At 44.0% G+C, this 21,177-nt stretch overlaps 14 protein-coding genes across 14 annotated transcripts; 9 read left to right on the top strand and 5 right to left on the bottom strand. All coding sequences in view use genetic code 12, as the record gives it.

Annotated features, from left to right (window-relative positions):
• Window positions 1-1,307: 1,307 nt before the first annotated feature.
• GEP3 (Mitochondrial ribosome small subunit biogenesis protein) lies at window positions 1,308-2,873 on the top strand (the record flags this gene model as incomplete). Its single annotated transcript, XM_006689992.1, has 1 exon — window positions 1,308-2,873. The coding sequence occupies one exon, from the start codon at window positions 1,308-1,310 to the stop codon at window positions 2,871-2,873; it is 1,566 nt and encodes a 521-aa protein (XP_006690055.1).
• A 405-nt stretch (window positions 2,874-3,278) lies between these two features.
• Window positions 3,279-3,980, top strand: PSN45_001364 (uncharacterized protein; the record flags this gene model as incomplete). The annotated part of the gene is made up of 1 exon (XM_006689995.2): window positions 3,279-3,980. One exon carries the CDS (start codon window positions 3,279-3,281, stop codon window positions 3,978-3,980), a length of 702 nt encoding a protein of 233 aa, XP_006690058.1.
• Window positions 3,981-4,107: 127 nt separating this feature from the next.
• On the top strand, window positions 4,108-5,712 carry PSN45_001363 (FAD/FMN-containing dehydrogenase; the record flags this gene model as incomplete). Its single annotated transcript, XM_006689993.2, has 1 exon — window positions 4,108-5,712. One exon carries the CDS (start codon window positions 4,108-4,110, stop codon window positions 5,710-5,712), a length of 1,605 nt encoding a protein of 534 aa, XP_006690056.2.
• Window positions 5,713-6,748: 1,036 nt separating this feature from the next.
• PSN45_001362 (uncharacterized protein) lies at window positions 6,749-7,804 on the top strand (the record flags this gene model as incomplete). The annotated part of the gene is made up of 1 exon (XM_006690431.2): window positions 6,749-7,804. The coding sequence occupies one exon, from the start codon at window positions 6,749-6,751 to the stop codon at window positions 7,802-7,804; it is 1,056 nt and encodes a 351-aa protein (XP_006690494.1).
• A 145-nt stretch (window positions 7,805-7,949) lies between these two features.
• Window positions 7,950-8,599, top strand: PSN45_001361 (uncharacterized protein; the record flags this gene model as incomplete). Its single annotated transcript, XM_006689996.2, has 2 exons — window positions 7,950-7,965; window positions 8,013-8,599. The coding sequence occupies 2 exons, from the start codon at window positions 7,950-7,952 to the stop codon at window positions 8,597-8,599; spliced, it is 603 nt and encodes a 200-aa protein (XP_006690059.1).
• Window positions 8,600-8,655: 56 nt separating this feature from the next.
• RSM10 (mitochondrial 37S ribosomal protein uS10m) lies at window positions 8,656-9,411 on the bottom strand (the record flags this gene model as incomplete). The annotated part of the gene is made up of 1 exon (XM_006689997.2): window positions 8,656-9,411. One exon carries the CDS (start codon window positions 9,409-9,411, stop codon window positions 8,656-8,658), a length of 756 nt encoding a protein of 251 aa, XP_006690060.1.
• A 104-nt stretch (window positions 9,412-9,515) lies between these two features.
• TRM7 (tRNA (uridine-2'-O-)-methyltransferase trm7) lies at window positions 9,516-10,415 on the top strand (the record flags this gene model as incomplete). The annotated part of the gene is made up of 1 exon (XM_006690000.1): window positions 9,516-10,415. The coding sequence occupies one exon, from the start codon at window positions 9,516-9,518 to the stop codon at window positions 10,413-10,415; it is 900 nt and encodes a 299-aa protein (XP_006690063.1).
• Window positions 10,416-10,503: 88 nt separating this feature from the next.
• Window positions 10,504-12,279, bottom strand: KRS1 (lysyl-tRNA synthetase; the record flags this gene model as incomplete). The annotated part of the gene is made up of 1 exon (XM_006689999.2): window positions 10,504-12,279. One exon carries the CDS (start codon window positions 12,277-12,279, stop codon window positions 10,504-10,506), a length of 1,776 nt encoding a protein of 591 aa, XP_006690062.1.
• A 124-nt stretch (window positions 12,280-12,403) lies between these two features.
• Window positions 12,404-13,399, top strand: PSN45_001357 (uncharacterized protein; the record flags this gene model as incomplete). Its single annotated transcript, XM_006690001.2, has 1 exon — window positions 12,404-13,399. One exon carries the CDS (start codon window positions 12,404-12,406, stop codon window positions 13,397-13,399), a length of 996 nt encoding a protein of 331 aa, XP_006690064.1.
• A 96-nt stretch (window positions 13,400-13,495) lies between these two features.
• PSN45_001356 (uncharacterized protein) lies at window positions 13,496-14,995 on the bottom strand (the record flags this gene model as incomplete). Its single annotated transcript, XM_006690002.2, has 2 exons — window positions 13,496-14,941; window positions 14,990-14,995. The coding sequence occupies 2 exons, from the start codon at window positions 14,993-14,995 to the stop codon at window positions 13,496-13,498; spliced, it is 1,452 nt and encodes a 483-aa protein (XP_006690065.2).
• Window positions 14,996-15,088: 93 nt separating this feature from the next.
• Window positions 15,089-16,339, bottom strand: PSN45_001355 (uncharacterized protein; the record flags this gene model as incomplete). Its single annotated transcript, XM_006690003.2, has 1 exon — window positions 15,089-16,339. The coding sequence occupies one exon, from the start codon at window positions 16,337-16,339 to the stop codon at window positions 15,089-15,091; it is 1,251 nt and encodes a 416-aa protein (XP_006690066.1).
• Window positions 16,340-16,591: 252 nt separating this feature from the next.
• PSN45_001354 (N-acetylmuramic acid-6-phosphate etherase) lies at window positions 16,592-17,911 on the top strand (the record flags this gene model as incomplete). Its single annotated transcript, XM_006690004.2, has 1 exon — window positions 16,592-17,911. One exon carries the CDS (start codon window positions 16,592-16,594, stop codon window positions 17,909-17,911), a length of 1,320 nt encoding a protein of 439 aa, XP_006690067.2.
• A 24-nt stretch (window positions 17,912-17,935) lies between these two features.
• Window positions 17,936-19,735, bottom strand: PSN45_001353 (uncharacterized protein; the record flags this gene model as incomplete). The annotated part of the gene is made up of 1 exon (XM_066157645.1): window positions 17,936-19,735. One exon carries the CDS (start codon window positions 19,733-19,735, stop codon window positions 17,936-17,938), a length of 1,800 nt encoding a protein of 599 aa, XP_066013742.1.
• A 269-nt stretch (window positions 19,736-20,004) lies between these two features.
• Window positions 20,005-21,037, top strand: PSN45_001352 (uncharacterized protein; the record flags this gene model as incomplete). The annotated part of the gene is made up of 2 exons (XM_006690006.2): window positions 20,005-20,019; window positions 20,090-21,037. 2 exons carry the CDS (start codon window positions 20,005-20,007, stop codon window positions 21,035-21,037), a joined length of 963 nt encoding a protein of 320 aa, XP_006690069.1.
• Window positions 21,038-21,177: the final 140 nt, after the last annotated feature.

Raw genomic sequence — 21,177 nt, 5'->3', positions numbered from 1 at the left:
TTGATAGACCTGACTACTCTTTCAAAAATTCTGTGAAAATGTGAATAAAATTATAGGTGACATAGTTATGATGCATGGCTAGCTCAATGTAGAATCTTGATTTCAGGTTGTAAACTTTCAACGGATATTTTGAATGTTTCCTTCGGTAAATTTGAATGTACTCTTTGGAAATTTAGCGATAAAACATGTTCTATAGTTGGGTTAGGCGCAACTCACATAGCACGCGTAACTTACAATAGAGATTCCAGAAATGCAAGGTGCCATTGGGTGTGCGTAAGACATGTACGTATGTTGATCTCGTAATCCTGCAAGATGAAGTGGACTGTCTGAATCCATCCTAATCTAAGAACAATCCGGAGAGGCATGTGCATTTGAAACTAGGTGTCCGAGTGCCCGTCTCAATTCATGTTATTAATTTCTTGATGTCGATGTAACCGAGAATGAAATTTAATTCCATTCGCTACCGCCAATGGGAATCGCAGCGCGGCCATACCGACCATCCAATAATAGCCACCTTTTTTCTTTAATCCCGACAAATACTAGCAGTACACTTTTCGTCAATACTGGTTACACCCCCCGTACTAATATGATAGGACTGACCCAAAAAAATTTTCAGGGCAATAGTTCCATGGTATTGGTGACTCCAACAATAAGGAGGTAAAGGGGCTTAACTGCAACGGAACGCACCTTCTGTATGCGGTGTTATTTTTTAGTGGATTTAAAATTGTCCTAATTGAATCTGTACCGGTTGCAAGCGTTGAGAAGATTCCATGCGATCCCACCCACAAAGCGGCGGCGTTTGTTTTGTTCCCTGGTATAATTCGGCTGACATAAATAGAATGTTGCGCGTTGTACAAGACTGTTAACCAAATTAAAACCTTATTCTGCGGGATACCCATGAACACATTACCTTGCGTGCCCCGTGCTATTGTTTAAAACTAAGTTCGGGCAAAACATGTATCAGAGTGTTGCTGCCCCATCTCAGATTTTTCAACTAATTACATCTGGCGGTTACGCGGACTTTTCCGGATTAGGACAGGAAAGGTGCATTTGACGTTCGCCACTCACACGGAGACGCTGGCGAGTATGTACAGGTGCTTCAAACAATAGGGGAAATGCATTTGTGGATTCTACATCAACGGGGCCCGGCGTCCCTCGGCCGCGCGGTGGCGGCCCGAGACTGGCCCTAAACTGGCCCTAACCAGACGATCAGGTCTTCCCAAATTACGACATTCGCTCCGCGACTTCACTGCTGCGACTTCTCAACTGCGACTTCTCAACTGCGACTCTTTGCTCATCGCAACTCCATGTTAACCCGTTTGCTATATATCCGAACACCGCATGTGTTCCGCCGAAGTGCTTCGGTGCTTTCAAACCTCGTGTCCAAGTGTAGCTCGTGTGGGATTCAGTTGCAGCTGACAAGTGCCGCTGCCCCGGGGTATATACCCTTAGTGTCTCACAAACCGTTCCAGAGACAAGAAGACACCATCTACAACAAATACACAAAACACCTCGATCCCGAGGATATGGCTCTCCTTAATCTCCATCCGACGGCGGCAGAAAGTCAGCATCCAAGACACAAACACACCTCCGACTCTCTGTATAAGGATTGTCTTCGGTGCCGCCAAATCAAGCACAAGCATCAGTTCAACAGCGTTGAAGAAACGCAGAATCTTTCTACAACGTCGATAATCGACAAGGTTGAGCATATAAATGGTCAAATGGTTTATGCCATCAGCGCCATCGACTTCCCCCTTGGAATCAACAAGCAGTTGGTCAACCAGTATAAACCAATTGTGGTGATCACCAAATGTGACTTGATTTTCCCCCAAAAAGAGACCATGGCCAAGTTCCCATTCTACAAGGAATACATGACCGCCAAATTCGAAATTCCGCCCACCAACGTGTTCCTAGTCAGTTCTCGTCGCGATTGGGGCTTGCAGACCCTTAACAGCGTTTTGCAGTCAAATCCACAAAAGTACTTTATTGTGGGAGACATCAACAGTGGAAAGTCGTCTCTCATTTCTAAGCTTCTTTTGAGAGACCGGGGCGATACCCGGATGAAGTATGACGTGTGGGCTGCCCGCAATGGTCCTGGAATCAGTAATTTGCCCGGATTTACCCGAGGTGAGTTGCAATTCTCAATCTCAAACTACGAGCTTATAGACCTTCCTGGATTGAACCACATGAATTTCCCTAATTTTGCTCGACTAAAAAATGTGTTCAAAGCACCACCGCTCTATCGTAAAGGGTTATATCTGTCCCAGTACGACACCATAAAAGGGGGTCAGGTGCTAGCGGTGGGAGGCTTTTTCTATGTCAAACTTCCCGACAATGGAATGATCTTGCAGTACAAAAACCTTATCAACGTGCTGCCGGTGGTTCTCCGTGACACCGATAGAATCGGGGCTTTGGAGCAGAAACTCGACCCTTCGCTCACAAACAAGTTTCTTATCCCTCCCACCACAAAACTCAGAAAACTTCTCATTCCGCCGTTTGTAGGAAAAATCGATCTTGTGGTCAAGAACTTGGGGTACCTAGAGTTGACACCAACGGGGTCGAAGTCGGACAATAAGCTCATTGAGGTGTTGGTGCCGGAGAATTTAGATCTTCAGATAATAGTCAGAAAACCACTTGTAACTTACGTGCAAAAAGTGCTTAGTGGCCGGAACAAAAACGGAAATGTGCTCAGCTTGCCCAACTTGTGGAAGTCAACGAAAGTTGTACAACACTACCGTAATGAAAAGTTGTACAGTCGATTATACCCGTTTTTGCAGTCGCAGCAACAGTCGATTGAAGCTCTTAGTGGGATGCAGTATGCAGAAGACACCGAGATTACCCGAGAGAACTACGATGCTTATTGGTTAGAGTAGCGTGTGTAGAGAGCCTGTAAATAGCTGTAAATAGTTTATTAACTATAAACACCCTATTTCATGAAACTTTATTTTAAGCTTCCATCGCTGCGCTCACCGCTGGTACTATCTCGGCCGAGCGCGCACTCAGATCCAGATTGCCCGAGCCATAGGATGGCGCGGTGGCAGCTCCTGCACCTGACCGCGTCGCAGGGGCACAACAAGCCTCCAAACCAATGCCACGTAAAGGGGCCAAGGTAAACAAGATTAGTCAATCTGATTGCCGTTTGGGGCAGCGATGGAAATATTTTCGCAGGCGTCTTTGTTTGCTCCAGGCCCTTGTGCGACCAAAACATTGTTTGATTGCCAGCTCATTAACCAAACCCTTTTTATACCACAACTCCCAACACATCTACCAACTACTTTATGTTTTCCCGAGACTCCAAAACAAGGCGGCCCTTGAGCCAGTCGTTGTCTCTTACCAACCTCCACCTCTTTACCCGATCTCGTGAACCGTCGTTGTCCCACACCAAATCGTCTGCTCCTTTACAAAACATCACAAACACCGCGATCAACACCTCCCGTCTGCGGCCCGCTAAGCAACGCTACTCGTCACTATTCGACAAGGAGAACGAGACCAGACAGCGCCTTCATAAGCGGTTTTCCGTCAACTTCAAACAGGTAGAAGACAGTGACAGCGACGATGAGACGATTAAAAGCATCAACACATCTCCATTCACAAACAACGATATGATGTCGCTCAATCTTTCGAGTATCACCCTCGAAGATGAAGAGCCTTCGAAAGACAAACCTGAACTCTCCAAAAGTGAACTTCCCAAAGACGACAAGCGAATGTCACGAATGTCGAATCTCTCGAGCATTCTCGAGTTTGTGCACCAGATCAACTATGACGTGGCGCCGCCGTTCGGTGACCCGGCGAAGCTGAAGGTCTTTGAAGAGGTGCAAATCGGCCAATTTAATGCCACTTCTGACTACCATATCAAGTTGGTGCACAACGCAATGCTCTTCCAGTACGACGAGGCTGATATTGTGGACCCGTTGGGGCTCGATGACATTGACTACGCAGCCGTGTTTGCAGCGCCATACCACGAGGAGCTAAGCATCTAGCCGTGGGTTTGAAATGTATTTACGTGGTGATGATTTTAGAGAGCCGAAGGGCCAAATGTCGCAGCTGCATCGCGAACTCACCTCGCGAGATCTTTGTATAATAGTGTATAATTCCAATCATATTCTTATGAGCAGGTACTTATTCTCGCGCACCGCCGCTGTGGTTGGCGCCGTGGCAGCATCGTCGTTCGCCACGTACACCCTCACCCGTGCCCATCTTCAATCCAACCTCCCGTCCGATTGGTTCCCCAACGAGAGCACCACCAAACTCCATTCCATTTCTACTCCCCAGTACGCCACCCCATCGCAACTCCAGCACGCTATCCGTGAACTACGCGATGTTCTAGGTGACACCAATGTCGTTAACACCCCCGTGGTGCTTGAGTACCACACTCGTAATGAGTTCAATCCGCACGAGCCCAAACCTCATGAGAAGCCCAAGTATGTGATATACCCTAGATCCACAAACGACGTCAGCGAGGCCATGGCCATCTTGAACCGGTACCGTGTGCCGGTGGTGCCGTTCAGTGGCGGCACATCTCTCGAAGGCCATTTCTACTCTACTCGGGAAGGTATCGTCATGGATACCTCCAAAATGGACCAGGTCCTCGCCATCAACTCCGAAGACCTCGACGTACAGGTCCAGGCGGGCGTCAATTGGGTTCGCTTGAACGAACAGCTTGCTCCGCACCAGTTGATGATCGGGTCTGACTGTGGACCTGATGGGTTGATTTCTGGCATGATTAACACCAATGCTTCGGGTATCAACGCATCCAAGTATGGGGCCATGATCTCCAACGTCATCTCCCTTACGGTGGTGTTGCCAGACGGGAAAATAGTCCGTACCAAGCAACGGCCCCGTAAACTGAGCTCAGGGTACAGTTTAACACAGCTTTTTGTCGGAAGTGAGGGAACGTTGGGAATCGTCACCGAGGCCACCCTTAAATTGCACCCAATTCCCAGGTACGAAACAGTGATTGTGGGCCAGTTCCCCACACTCTTGGACAGCACCAAGACAGTGAGCCAATTGTACCGTGCTGGAGTCCACCCTAATGCCATTGAGTTATTGGACAGAGACATGATGCACTGCATCAACTATCTGGGTTACTTCACCCAAGAGTGGGCTGAGGTACCCACACTTTTCTTCAAAGTGGGTGGAATGAGCAAGGCAATGGTGGACGAGCAGGTTAAGGTTTTAAAGGAAATTAGTGTGAAGAATAACTGTAAGGATTTTATTGCTGCAAAAAGTGAGGAAGAAGGAAAAGAGCTTTTCTCGGCCCGCAAAAACGCATTTTACGCCATTCTCAACTATGGTCGCAACGAGATCGACCCCGATATTCGGTTGTGGGTCACCGACATCGCGGTACCGCTTTCAAAGCTTCCGCCAGTGTTGGACCAGATTTACGCCATGATCAGAGAGAGCGGGTTCCAGAGTGTTATTCTCGCGCACGCAGGAGATGCCAACTTCCACTGCGATGTTTTCTACAAGGACCACGAGAAGGACAAGTGTGAACTGCTTATCAACAAAATGATGGATCTCGGGCTCGTCAATGAAGGAACCGCATCAGGAGAACATGGTATTGGTAATGGGAAGAGAACTTTTTTGATTCAAGAATTGGGTCAAGATGCGGTGGATTTAATGAGAAGAATCAAACTTGCAGTCGACCCCAACCGGATTTTGAATCCTGATAAGATTTTTAAGATCGACCCAAATGATAAGGGGGAGTTTTAGGATATGCCCCACAAAAGTATTTAGAGACATAGGATTACTGATATGACATAGACCAATCTGAGCATATTAGATAGAGTGAAATAGATACCAGTAATCAGCAACAGAGAATATACTCAATAGATGTGGCAGCTGAAATTTCATGACTTACGACACTGATATCAGTCACAACGATAGTGAAATTACAAATATGGATAACATAGCTATTATTAGTTAAGATATGACCTTCTCTTATCTAGTGTCTCTAATCAATATCAGGCCAATAACCTCTGCACCGCTTATCTGACCCAAACACCCACCGTATGTCTCGGACATTGCGCAGCTACAATGACACATTGCGCAACCGGTGGGGTCCATTCCCAAATTGTGTCATCTTCCCCTATTGAAGGCTCGTGACCTGATTGGCAGATAACTATCTCAGACTCCACAGCCGTACCGTGGCTGCTACCCTGTCTTCACCGGCGCGTATAAGCCGAGCGCATCTCTTGCGGCCCCACCACACAAATACCCTGCCAAACCCAATCCACAAATTCGCGCTTGGCCATGGAGTTGGCCGAGCTTATCAATTCGATCCACAAATTCACCATAAATCCATCACAATCAGATAAGCACATACCGTCCTGTAGCAACCAAGTCCCGGTCAAGTAGTTTTCCCTTTTCCAGAATCGTGACAAATCCTTTGGTGGCACGGCGAGACCCTTTTTCGCCAGGCCTACCATGGAGATGCGCTTATCTCTTATCACGAAAAACAAAACAACCGCTGCCGTGCTTATCAGAGAATCCACAGTGATGATAACATAGTAACATTTACGTGACAATAGGGGCCTTCGGTCATAGATTTGAATAATGTGTGGAACAGGAACCAACTTCCGAATACGACCTGGCGGTTGCAGTTTCCCAACCCCTATGTATTGTATCTACGTTTCTGGTCACCGATTAGGAGCAATCATCAAATTTTTCACTGTCGCACCTTTTGTTTTTCTCCTTTTCTATACCCGGAAAAAAAATTTTTATCATTCAAAACACCAAGTACACATTCATGTCGTATAATTACAACGCCGAGTTGAACCAAAAACTCGATGGGTTGAACTTGAGTGACAAACGTAACATCAATATCCTCCCCAAGCGATCGTTACTACTGAGTTCTCTCGCTAACGAAAGACTCAATTCCTTGCATGGCGACTATGAAGTAAACTATTTGGCGCCTGCTCAACTATCACCAGAACATCCAGAAGACCACCCAGAACCCACCTTACTTGCAACCAGCGTTGGTAAGGACTTGGATGGCCGGCTCATACCTTCGTCCTCGACGATTTCCCTCATGTCATTGAACGATCAACACCAACATTTATCACCCAATCTACCCCAACAACAGTTTCTCACTGGCGGCTTCACCACGTCGCCCCAACAACAACCACTTGGAAGTCAGGGTCTTGACGACCCTAACTACACCCTTTCCTCCAAGAACATTCTCGATAGAAAGTCCGGACTCCGTAGTCGCAATTCTATCACCCACTTGAACCAAAAGCGCTTTGAAACATACCAACGCATGTCGAGCCCAACCACCAACGAAGACGACCATTCGACATCCCAGAGCATCCCCATTAACGGCAAACTCATCCCGGACCTGCCTAATCTTGATCCCACCTCGTTGACGGGTTCTCCATCTCGATTCTGGTTATCGTCTCAGACTCCACCAAGGTCCATGAACAACTCCTATAAAAAGCTTTCGGCGTTGTCCCACCTTCTGCCGCAGGTCCCAAACCAGCAGCATCTTCACCGGCACCTTCTGCACCTCCAGGCCCAACAAAGTCAGTCTCAACAAACGTACGATATCAAGTCTGGGCTCTCCCAAGCATTTCTGTCACAGGCTGGGGTCCTGGATCCCGTTAACATTCCTCAGCATTCGGGTGGAGACTCTCCCATCTTGAACCCAGTTCAGACTCCCAGTGAAGAACAGCCAATGACTCCGTTGTACTTGAACAACAATGAGTTTTATAATCCAACTAGCTACTTTGGAATGAACTCCACCGAGAACATCGATGAAGAGGATGAGACTTACCGCGACGATGCGGCCGTGTCCTCCATCATGTAGCTGCAATTTATAGGTATAGGAAGGTAATAGCATAGAGCATTGCTCATTAGATTTAGTATTCTGGTTGTATTTTGGTGGTAATCTTTATCCCTTTCCATCACTAGGCTGCATTTTTCAAAATCTGCGACTTCTAGTCAGAGGCAATATGTCCACCTACGAAGGTATGTTTAAAGCGCTACCACCACAACGCCACTCTACTAACGTATAGATGATCACAACATCTCCTCATCTCGCCCCCAAGAGGACAATGAGAGAACACGAACCCACCAATCACTCTCGTCCATTATTGATTCGTTTGTGACCTCCAACCACTCGCACATAGAATCCTTACCAGAAACTCAAGAAAGTCAGATCGAAACTTTCCGAAACGCACTTCAGGTCCTCAGCGCCGAAGAAGGATCCACATTGGCGACAGACCTTATAGGAGTTCTTGAGGATCAAGATTTCAACCCCAAAAAGGGTCTCCCAGATGATTACTTGGATACTTTAGACCGAGTGAGCCTTAAAGACTTGACCCCTGAAGACGACTGTCCCATTTGTACCAATCGCTTCGTGGAAGACAAGTATCCATTGATTGTGAAACTTCCCTGTAACGCCAAAACCAAACACAGAGGCCATATTTTTGATTTGGAGTGTATTGGGCCATGGTTAAAGATGAATGCTACATGTCCGTTGTGTCGATTTGACTTATCGGAATTGAACCAGAAACGTAAAGAGAGACTTGCAGAAGAGCTTAGACTCATCAAGGAACAAGAGGAAGAAGAGGAGGAGGAAGATTGGGACGTTTATGGGTGAAATCTATGTTAAAACTTTTTTTTTTCATTATATACAAGTATAAACCTGACCTGGCATCACTGGTCCATATGTTTTTTGAATGCATCGGACTTCAACAACTCGTCCACCTTACTCATAATAGGATCATTGGAGTCTTTGAAGCCTTCGGGGATCTTGACATCTTCAACGCTCACACTGTCCAACTGCTCCACAAAGTTCGCAGACTCTCTGGTGATGATTTTGGCAGTATAATGAACCGTTTCCAACGCATGTTTGTTGACATAACTCAACCACAAGTCCACCACTTCTGGGTTAGCATCGAATGCATCCAACTTATAGTTAAAGGTGGTTCTGTAGAAATTCTCTTTGGACTTGGCTTGGGCAAACGGCGACTTGATGACGGTATATAATCTCTTTTCCGTCTTCTGTTTCATTATTCCTGATACTGGTATTCCCAAGTAAAAGGCAGCCCTGCTGGCGAATTCAATAGCTATATTTATATCGGTTTCATCATATCCTCTGAATTTCATGGAAACCACTTTGTGTCCATGTGTTTTGGGCAACCGTATGGGTTTGTACTTCAAGAGTTCCACGTTGATAGGAATAGGTTTGGTTCCAGATCCCTTAACGGCGTTTTCACTCAAGTATTTGGGTTTGTACTCAAGCTCACCTTGCAACAACGACTTCTCAAACTCCTGTTGTTGAAGCTTTTCTTGAGTCTTTTGCTGCAATAATTCGGCAGGGGTGAGTTTCTGAGCAGCAAATAACTTTGGTCCCGTGCTGAAAAGCCTGAGATTCAAGCCCAAAAGTCTTTTGCTACCAGTTCTGATCATGGTTCTCACTGGTTGAAAATTTTTTGGTTTTTGGTTTTGGCTTTGGCGACAAAAAGTGTCGCGAAACCAGTTGAATTTTTCAACTGGTGAAGCTCATCTCAGCCATGGGGAAAAGCAGTAAGGACAAAAGAGACTTGTACTATAGAAGAGCCAAAGAAGAAGGATGGAGAGCTCGTTCCGCTTTCAAGCTCCTTCAACTCAATGAACAGTTTGAGCTTTTCAAAGGAATCTCCAAAGTAGTGGATCTTTGTGCTGCACCGGGCAGCTGGAGTCAAGTTCTTTCCAGAGAGCTTTACGAAGTGCAAAAAAATCCCAATGGACAAATAGTCGCCGTGGACCTACAACCAATGACACCAATAAATGGAGTTACGACTCTCCAGGCAGATATCACCCATCCCAAGACCTTACAGCGGATTTTGGATGAATTCCACGGAGAGTTGGCAGACTTTGTCTGTAGTGATGGTGCACCAGATGTTACTGGTTTACACGATTTGGATGAATACATCCAAGCGCAGTTGATTCTTTCTGCTCTTCAGCTAACGACGTGTATTCTCAAGCCTGGTGGGACGTTTGTTGCTAAGATCTTCAGAGGAAGAGATATTGATTTGCTTTACTCACAGCTCAGCTATCTCTTCGAAAAGGTCATTTGTGCCAAACCTCGATCGTCGAGAGGTTCTTCGTTGGAAGCCTTCATAGTATGCTTAAACTATCGTCCCAGGCCTGAATGGGTCCCCAAACTCGAGCTAGACAAGTCTACGGAAGAGTTTTTTGAAGATGCAAATATTGGTAAATCCAAAAACCTAGAGTTCTTGGACCTTCCCAACGACGAGCGAGTGATTGCAAAATTTATTGCGTGCGGAGACTTGAACGATACCGACTCAGATGCAACATACACATTAGAAGGAAGAAGAGAAGTACTAGATCCAATCCAAATGCCTACCTCTCCACCGTACAAACAAGCACTTGAGATGAAAAGGAGAGGCGCTTTGGTGAGGAATAAATAACCATTAGGTCAGAACTATATTAATTCTGCTGTATATTAGGACAATGTAAAGAGCTTATTTAAATCTATTGGTCAGACAAGACCAATTCTTACTTCTCGCTTCTATCTTCACCCTTGACAAAGTCATCGGGTTTCAAGGTTGGGAACAATAACACTTCTCTGATGGTGTTGGAGTTGGTCAAGAACATGGCTAATCTGTCGATACCACAACCCCAACCTGCAGTTGGTGGCAACCCATACTCCAAAGCGTTACAGAAGGTCTCATCCACCATTTGGGCTTCGTCATCACCTTGATCCTTTTGTCTAGCTTGTTCTTCGAATCTGGCTCTTTGGTCAAATGGGTCGTTCAACTCGGTGTAAGCATTACAGATTTCCTTGGTGGCCACAAACACTTCGAATCTTTCACACAATCCAGGAATACTTCTATGTCTCTTGGCCAATGGAGACATCATTTGTGGATGTCCAAAGATAAAGGTTGGGTTGATACAGGAATCTTCCAAGTCACCAACCAACTTGTCCAACATTCTGGCGTTGGTTAAAGGTGGAGTACAGTCAAGTTTGTTGTCGATTAAGATCTGTTTCAAGAATTTACCGGTTTCTTCGGTGTGTAATTGGTCACCAGGAGGGAACTTGACGTTGTAAACCTTCTCCAACTCTTCGATCATGTTAATTCTCTTCCATGGTCTGGTAAAGTCCAAAGTCAAAGCTTCTCCAGTAGGACCATCAGGATGGTAGGTGACTTTATAGTCACCAGTGATGGACTTGACCATTTCACTGAACATCAACTCGGTCATGTCCATCAAGTCGTACACATCCGCATAAGCTTGATAGAATTCACACGTGGTGAATTCAGGGTTATGGGTCATGTCAATTCCTTCGTTTCTGAACTGTCTACCGATTTCATAAACTCTGTCCATACCACCAACAACCAATTCTTTTAAGTACAACTCAGGAGCGATTCTCATGAACATATCCATGTTCAAGTCATTGTGGTGAGTGATGAAAGGTTTGGCAGTAGCACCTCCAGCAATTACATTCAAAATTGGAGTTTCCACTTCGATGAAATCTCTGGTGTCTAAGAATCTACGGATGTACTTGATGATCTCTGACCTAACCTTGAACCGTTCTCTGACATCGTCATTAACAATCAAGTCCAAGTAACGCTTTCTGTATCTTTGTTCCTGGTCCTTGAATCCATAGAATTCAGTTGGCAACATGTGCAACCCTGGAGTTAACAACTGCACCGTCTTGGCAAACACAGAGATTTCCCCGTCACCACCTTTTGCAGGACTAGTTCTTCCTGGGTAACCCACGACACCAATGATGTCACCTCTTCTCAAGAGTTCGTGCATTTCGTGGTAAGATTCATCGCTTGGTGCGTCTTGGGCCTGACCCATGATTTGCACTTGAATACCATCACCCTTCAACACGTAAAACTTCAACTTGGACCCGGCTTCTCTCTTGCTCATGATTCTACCGGCAACAGCAACCTCGACATCTGGTAAAGTTTCTCCTCTGTTCAAGTGTCCGTATTGTTTCAAGAATTCAGGTAAGGTCAAAGTCCTGTTGAACTTGTGGGGATAAGGGTTGAAGGCCAGAGGGTCATCCAAATTCTTTTGTCTCAACTCCTTGACTTGACGGGATCTGATCTCATAGTATTGGTTGGGGTTTAAGTCGGCTAATTGGTCTTTCTTAACGGGTTTGGGCTTATCAGCGTTCTTAGCAGCCTTTTCAGCTTTCTTGGCTTCGATGGCTCTGGTTTTCTGTCTCTTCTTTAATTCACTCTTGGACACATAGTCGCCGGTGACTTCGTCTAAGTAAGTTTTCTGGAGTTGATCGGTAACTTGGCTCACTTCTTCAGACATGGTTGGGATAGATAGGAAATAGAAAAATTTTCGATGTGCAAACCGCTCACTGTGCGAGTGTCGAAGTTGAGCAAGAGGAAAAAATTTTCAGGTCAAACCGTTTGAACTTACACCAATATACACCATGGCCAGTAAATCAAAGCAGTATCAAGAGCCTACTGCTACCTCGATAGGTATCGACTCAGGTGCATTGTTGTCCCTTGTTAGACACACCTCTGAGAATTACCCATCCTTGTACTCGGGACCATTATTTGGATTCGAAGATGACAATGGATCTGTTGATATTTCTCACATTTATCCATACCCATACCCAGATCAATACGAAGGTGGCTCTTTGAGATCAAGAAGTGGTGCCAAGTACCAACAAGAAATCTTGGACTCGTTGAAGACTTTGGATTATGGTGTGGAGTTCCAAGGTTGGTTCCAATCAACCCTTTCAGGAAGCTTTATCACCAGTCAGTTGGTGGAATCCTTAGCACAACAGCAGTTGACCAACAAAAACGCGTTCATATTGGTCCATAACATGTCCTCCATCGGAAAAGAGCTTGATTTGAAAGCTGTAAGATTAACCAGAAACTTTGTCACTACCTACGTGGAAGGAAAATGGAAGTCCAAGGATTTGGAAACTAACAGATTGTCATACTTGAACATCTTTGAAGAAATACCTATCACCATCAATAATCAGGCATTGGTGAATTTATACTTGGCATCAGAGACCGACACTCCCAAAAGCACCAACGAGTTTGATATTTTGAACTTGTCCTCCAACCACAACTTGACTGCTAAATTGTTGGAAAGCTTGTCAGGACAAATTGACTCCTACAACTTTGACCAAACCAACTTTAACTACTACCAGAGAATGTACCTGAAAGAAAACTTGAAGATTTTACAATGGAAACAAAACAGAAGATTGGAGAACTTGGAGAGAAGTAAAGCGGGCCAAAAAGAATTGGACACCAACGAATGGCAGTCATTATTTAAGCTCCCAGCCGAGCCTTCAAGATATAACAACATGTTGCATTCGAGTGCCATTGATAATTTGGCCGATGACTTGTTGAAGAAATGTAATGAGGAGTTGACCAAAAGCTTTGCTATCGAAGGTAAGTTTGCTAATGAGTAGATGTATTTAATAGATATCAGTACGATTTTCCGAGACAGTAAGTGTGGATATATTGTAGCGCATCTATGGATTTTGGTTGCAAAAATATTTATTTAATTACTCTTTTTGCTCTAAAGGGATAATCTCCTTAGAAACAACTTCGTCGTTACTATGGTCACTACTAAACTCAAGCGGATCAACTTTATTGGCATCTCTTCTCTTTTGCCAGTCAAACAAAAGCTTGACCAAAATACCCCAGCACACCAATAAAAGCGATGTCACTATAGAAGTGATCATACCTTTGTGGTATTTAGGGGCACTACTGGCAGGATAAAGGAGAGTTCCCCAGAAACAAAATAACACAGACGAAAACATATTCATACAGAATACGGTCAAAGCTCTTAATGGATCATCTCCCTGGCATATTTCATTTGCCCAGGCAAAATAAAGCGATTGCCCCCCATAAGATGTACCTGCAAGATAATAGGCGAAAAGTCTACCTCCCAAGGATACGTCCCATTTAAGAAGAATTGAAGCTGCAATAAGCTGAAGAAGACCAATGAATCCAATAAACTCCCATTTATGGTCGGGTAATGCATCGTTATAAACGGCTGCAACCAATATCGAAAATATACCCACCCCATTTACTGCAGTAGGCCATTGGTTAATTTGGGCAACCGTGTACGTACCTTCTGCTTTCATGGACAAAATCATAACTGACTGGTTCGAAATAGCTTCTATGGCTCCACCTAATACCCACAACATACTAAGAACTGGTAACTTCCAATCAAATAAAGCTCTCCGGATAAGGGTAAAGTCCAACTTGGTATTGGGTTTAGGGGGTGGTAGTCTGTTTCTTGCAACCTCCAACTCTTCTTCCGTGAAATAGAACATTTTGGTGGTGGTGGGCGTATCAGGAAAGAAAAATACCCCATAGAGACTGAGTGGGAAAACAACTATACCATCAATAATGAACATCCATCTCCAACTTGCCAATCCATGAGTACCATTCATATTGTTATAAATGGCTGTCTGAATATACCCCGAGATCATAGACCCTGCTACACCCGAGGCTGCAAAAACACCTATTCTCTTTCCAATCTCGTCTCTCTTCAACCAGAAACCTAAAACATAAATGGTACCGGAGAAGGTACTCAGTTCAAAACATCCCAAAAGAAACCGTACTGCACAAACAGATGAAAATGACTTACAGGCAGCTGTAGACATTGTACAGATAGCCCATAATATCTGGTTAATGGGAAAATAGTACCTGGGTTTGATCTTCTGCAATAGAATAGCATGAATAGGCATCGAAATGATATAACCGACCGTCAAGCAATTGTTGATGACATTGTATTGGTTTCCTTTCAACCCTAAAGACTCTTGCATACCTGTGACATAAGCGTTAGAGAAAGCGGTTCTATCCAAGTAGTTGATGAAATATGATACACAACAGTATGATAAGATGAAACCATCTACCTTAGCCACAAGTTTTTGTTCAACTTTGGACTCGTAAAGGTCAGTCCAGAAAAGCTTGAGAATTCTTCTTGACAAGGACATGTTCTGTTTGTCTGTCATTGTTGATCTGAAGAAACAACTTTAAGCACTTACAGGCATGGTTATAAATATGTAGTTCTAGTATTGTATCTTATCTGTCGACCGCGATAGAGAAAAATTTCGGCGAAGTTTCCGAGTTATATCTTTGTACATTTATTTTACGATAACATTTTTTAACACCATTCCGTCTAATCCTGAGATCCAAGAGAACAACCTGTTAAAATTCTTGCCTGGAGTGATAACACCCATATGCGTTTTTTCCTCGGATTCAGAAAATCGGGGAATTTCGGCGTATGCTCCAGTAATGCACAAGTAGCCCAATATTGCAAATGCTACCGCTTCTTTTGATTCGGCATTCACTGGCGATCTCTCATTTAATTTTGCAACTTTGGTAGTTGGAAACCTTTTTTGGAGATTCTTCACAAGGTTGGTATTGTAGGCTCCTCCTCCACATAGGTATATTTCGTCTATCTCGGAATTAGTCACTTGTGGAAGAACATGCATTTCGTAGGCTCTGGAAATACTTTCACTAGTTATGCGAGTAATTGTTGCAACCACTCCAGATGGACTCAACCCTTTACTTATTAGCTCCTTAGTGATTCTTTCACTAACATTATCACCAAATAACTCCCGACCGGTTGTTTTTGGCGGCGAAAGGCCGAAGTACGGCTGGTTTAAAAACGCTTCAACATACTCATGGTCTATCTCATTCTCACCTTCATTAGCCATGCTCCCAGAAACATCGTATTGTTTCTGGTTGTCTGTCAAGATCTTCACAGCCGTGTCAATCATCATATTCCCAGGGCCGGTGTCAAACTGGAAGAAAGTTAATTTGGGATCAATGACAGTAGCATTTCCAATGCCACCAATATTCTGGCTGATTATCACTTTAGCATCATCGTGAAGAAGTGCACTTTCTAAAAACCCACATATAGGTGCTCCCTGTCTACCCACTGCCACCTCTGCTGTTCTGAAACCACTGACAACCGTTTTACCAGTAAGCTGAGAAATCACAGAAGGCTCACCTAATTGCAAGGTTGAGTTCCTAACTCCTCCTCTTGGTTCATGCCATACAGTTTGTCCATGGCTGGAGATGAGATCCACCTCATCTAAGTTTATACCACTATCCAACACCGCGTTCCCAAACGCTTCACCAATAGCAAAGTTCAAGTCACAGACATCGGCTATGGTTGTACTCTTACCTGGGTAACAAGTGTCTAATACTAATTTCTTGAGGTGTGGGTCGATTTGGGCTTCGCTGTAGTGGAGGAGTTTCACATTAAGACTGAAAAAACCAGCAGCATTATCAGCCTGTTCAAGGGATACTTCCAACTGTGCCACATCAATACCATCTATACTGGTACCACAATTGAGTCCAACTACGTTGAGTTTCTTACCAGTCATTTAGTACAGACAGCTACTGTTATCGATAATTGTATTTTATAGATAAACCATCGAGCAAGTCCGATTTAGGAAGTCGGCGAAATTTCCCGTCTTATCCCGTACTTAATGTTCATCCAATAAAATATCAAATACTCATCCCGTGGAGTTCATCTGCAAGACCAATGGGAATATAATCAAGCCATTTTCCTCTCTTTCAATCCTCCGTTAACCTTCATCATGACTATCAGTGGACTTGAAAATTTAGCAACGGAGATGCAAAATCCCCACACTAATGATATTGACCAGATCACTACTGATAAGCTCTTGCAGCTCATGAACAGAGAAGACCACAGAATGCTTGAGTCGGTCAGAAACGTGATTCCCGTTATTACTCAAGTAGTGGAACACCTTGCACCTTTGGTTAAAAGAGGTGGAAGATTGATCTACTTGGGCGCAGGCACTAGTGGAAGATTGGGGGTTTTGGATGCTTCGGAGATCCCCCCTACATTTTCAGCCCCTGAAAACCAGTTTGTGGGATTGATTGCTGGTGGAGATACTGCTCTTCGGAAGGCTTTAGAGAGTTCAGAGGATAATGAAATGGCTGCAGCAAAAGATTTGCAACCATTGAATTTGAATCCTGAATTAGACACGGTTTTGGGAATTGCTTCATCAGGAAGAACTCCATACGTGATCGGTGCATTACGGTACGCCAAACTGCTTGGCTGCGTTACGGTAGGATTAAGTTGTGTCCATGACCCAGAGATAGGAAAACATGGACTATCGGATTTTTTAATCTCGCCCGTCACAGGCCCCGAAGTAGTCACTGGCAGCACCCGATTGAAGGCTGGAACAGCAACAAAGCTTGTATTAAATATGATTTCCACCGCCACAATGATAAAAATTGGCAAAACATATGGTAATTTGATGGTTGATTTGAGGCCTACAAATATCAAGTTGCGTGAAAGAACAAGAAATATATTCAAACAAGCTTGTGGAGGAGAGTACTACATTGTCAAAGAAGGAATTATTTCCAAGTTTGCAGCATCTCCCACTGATTTGGAAGAAAATAAATTTATAGACCATATCCTTGATTATTCCCAGGGAAATCTCAAGCTTGCAATCTTGGTTGCAAAAAGAGGTGTCGATATTTATGAAGCAGACAAAATGTTGGCCAAAGCAGATGGAAACTTGAGAGAAGCTTTACAGCAGCTGGGTACGAGGGAACAACTCCCAATTTCCAAAATGCCACCAACCAAACAATTTGATAAGTATAATCTTTGCATTGATATATTGACAAATGAGATCCAGGTGGTTCTCTTCAACAAAAGGACATACATCCACAAACAAGTAATGATTGAAAACTTGGGGTCCGACTTGTCTGAAACAATTGACAAATGCATAGAAGAGATCAGTTGTAACCAGCATTTCAGTTCGAACATGTTGGAAAGCATCAAAGTTGGAACAGTTTCTGGACTTGAGAATACTATTCTAAACGCACTCTTCCTCAATTACGGAATTGATTCGTCCAGGGTGGCAATTCTTCTGGGTCAAAGTGACTTGTGTGGCTTGGTTTTAACTTTGTTCAATAGATAGATTATTTAGCAATTCAATTTATGCTTACTCCTGAATTGGGGACTGATACATAGATTTCAGTATTTCAGAAGAAAAGATGTCGACAAACGTATTAGCATCAAAAATTTCAGCTTGCCAAAGCTCACTATAGTCAGACACCTGGGCAATGCTTACAGGGTAACTGTCATCCAATGGGATGCTGCTTCTAACAGGCCAGAACTCATTCATCATATCGGCGATTTCATTGCCATTGAGTGTCACATCTTGACTATAGGCGGGGATTCTTGGTAGGGTATTAACACTTTTCTTTTCAGCTTCATTGGTACTTCCGATTTGTTGCTGCACTTTTCTTATTCCTTCTGCGAGGAGTTGGACAGAACTATAACAGGGAAGATTTGACGATGTGATACTTTCTTGCAAAATGCCATACGCACCTTCACATATAGAAATCAAATATTTCTCATCAGTTCGGTAGTTGCACTTTGAGCTGATAGTGATTATTTTCAAAAGTAAAGCTGTTGCAGTTATGAATACTGTTGGATAAAACACCGGCCCTATTCTGATTAACCGTCGGATATCTTTATCAAGCGATAGCATTTCGATGATATCAACTCCCACACTCTCTGCTCTGCTCATAATAGAACCTATGCTTGGATTTTCCTGTCCTTGGTTGACTGCTTGGATGTACACAAAAAGCTTAGTGAAATGGAAAGTCAATAGCAAAGGCTTGGTGGATGATGGATCCAAATGGGAGGTCAACTTGACAATCCAGTCTGCTAGCCAAGTATTCAATCTGGTAACCCACTGTTGGATTTTATCATCGAAGATTTCACCAGTCTCCAAATGCTCTTGAATCTTCATGATAATGGCACATAGCTCTATATTGGCATGTAGTTTGTATTCTTTCAGGTGATACTGGTTTCCATCATCCCGCACAAACAATTCATTCAAATAGTGAGGCAAGAAATGATCCCGTTGTTTGGCCATATCATTCCGTATGTTGATATACTTAGTACTCGTATAAGAAATTTGCAACCTTCTCTCTAAGATGTAACTTGCCAAGCTGAAAGCAAATGCTGCTTTTCTCTGCTCATTAGGAATGTTGATTTTATCAAGAACGGGTGGATTCAACCGTCCTGCCAAATCACTGCCTATGAGGCAGCATCTGGCTCCCAAATCATTACCCAACCACGCAGCAGCGATAATACAACCAAGCAAGTCGTACAAGGTTTCATTGAAACTTAGTGGAATTCCTTGTGCGTCGAACATCTTCGATGGTGTCAACTGTGCTACAGACAGCTCCAAGTCCTTTACCAAAATATCAAAGTACTGCTCGCAGGTTGGTAGGTATAAACAAGAAACCGACAAAATTGCCAACAACAACAACCTGGAACTGTTCTCCACATGCACACTAACAGAAGGTATGTAGTCAAAGATGAATATAGGAAGATATTTAGATAGGTTTTCATGGAAAAACCTAAGACATTTTTCTTTATCTTCGTCCGTGAGTTCGGTTTTAGAAGTATCTGAGTTTATGTGAGTAATTGGCAGTATAACTTTGGAGATGGGAGAAATAGCATCCGCAGTTCTCGCAGACAATATTCGTGTCAACTCCGACAAGCTCTTTTCGATTCGTTCGATCTTTAGATCCGTTTGTCTTTTCCATTCAAATTCATCTTGCTTGGCTTCAAATATACACGAACTGTTCAGGGAAATACATCTTCTGCATTTCTGGGAGTTGGCCTCAACTTGGCACTTTAACTTCTGCTTCTTGCACCTGACACAAGCATTTTTACGCTTTTTTGTGCCTTCAAAGTGCAAGAATACTTTTGATGGTGAAGTCATGGTGCGTAATTTGAATACTTCACCAAAGGGTGCGAATATTCTTCAGGGGCCCTGGGTTGTACCATCACAGTAAATAAGTTCAGCATTAACAGCCAACTTAAGATATCACCAAAAATTCAGCTCAGTTCTACTACTCCTTTTCCCTTCCTCTAGCTAAGATAATACATAATCCCACAGTTTGCTTCTAGCTTCCACAGTGATTGCAGCCACTGAATTTCGCGCAATTGCAACTTACTATTTCTTTCTTTTCCAAGTTAGGATTACAAACTATGGGGAAACCAACTGTATGTTAAGCACACCACGTCGTGCGATAGATAGCACATCTCAAACGAATCCATACTAACACACTTCTAGTATATCTTACTTGTCAGACACGGTGAATCAGAAGGCAACTGTAACAAGGAGGTTAACCGTTTTGTCGCCAATCATAAAGTGGCACTTACTACTCAAGGTCATTCACAAGCCTATAGCGCAGGGAGAGTGCTAAGAGATTTTCTCAGCCAGGAGTGTTTCGACCAGCCGCCGGAGAACGACGTCAACCGCCGGTCCGTGGTATTCTACACATCGCCATACTTAAGGGCTCGTCAGACTTGCAACAACATTATAGAAGGCATTAAAGACCTTCCCGGCGTCACCTATGATGTGCACGAAGAACCAAGAATGAGAGAGCAAGACTTCGGGAACCTCCAGAGCACGCCCGAGGAAATGGACCTGATCTGGAGAGAACGGGCCGAGTATGGCCACTTTTTCTACCGAATCCCCCACGGAGAAAGTGCTGCCGACGTCTACGACCGGATCGCCAGCTTCAACGAGAGTCTCTACCGGCAGTTCCAGAACAAGGACTTCCCCAACGTGTTAATCCTCGTCACCCACGGGATCTGGGCTAGGGTATTTCTTATGAAGTGGTTTCGGTGGACCTACGAGGAGTTCGAATCGCTTCGGAACATCCCCAACTGCCAGTACCTCATAATGAAGAGGTATGGGTCTAAGTACTGCCTCAAGACACCTTTGGAGACTTGGGACGACTTGGACGACGATGAGATCAATAATGGTAATGAGGTTGCAAAGGAGGTTGTCGATGAGGTCAAGTACAACAGCAAAGTGAATGTGGATGATCTTGATATTCAAGGGGTGATAGAAGCACAGAAGGACGCTATTCGATTGCTAAAAGCGAAGGATAGGAAGGTGAGAGAGGCATTTAACAAGATCTCATCTCCTGATCCCAACGGATTGGACCGAGGGCTGACAAAGTTCAAGTACGATAATCAAAGCCAGGTCAACAGCAAGGACTCCTTTGTTTAGAGGTATATAGACTATTTATTCAATGATAAATACAAACACTTATCGGTTGATAGTTATGGTGGTCTCCAGACTGCGAACCGCATTCGGGTGGTCGGATGATGCTCGTCCTTTCGCGTTGAAAATGAAAATCGGTTCCCTAT

The sequence above is a fragment of the Yamadazyma tenuis genome, chromosome 2 (genome assembly GCF_029203305.1).
Source record: "Yamadazyma tenuis chromosome 2, complete sequence".
In the NCBI taxonomy this organism is placed as follows: domain Eukaryota; kingdom Fungi; phylum Ascomycota; class Pichiomycetes; order Serinales; family Debaryomycetaceae; genus Yamadazyma; species Yamadazyma tenuis.
This window is presented reverse-complemented; position numbering and strand designations above follow the sequence as displayed.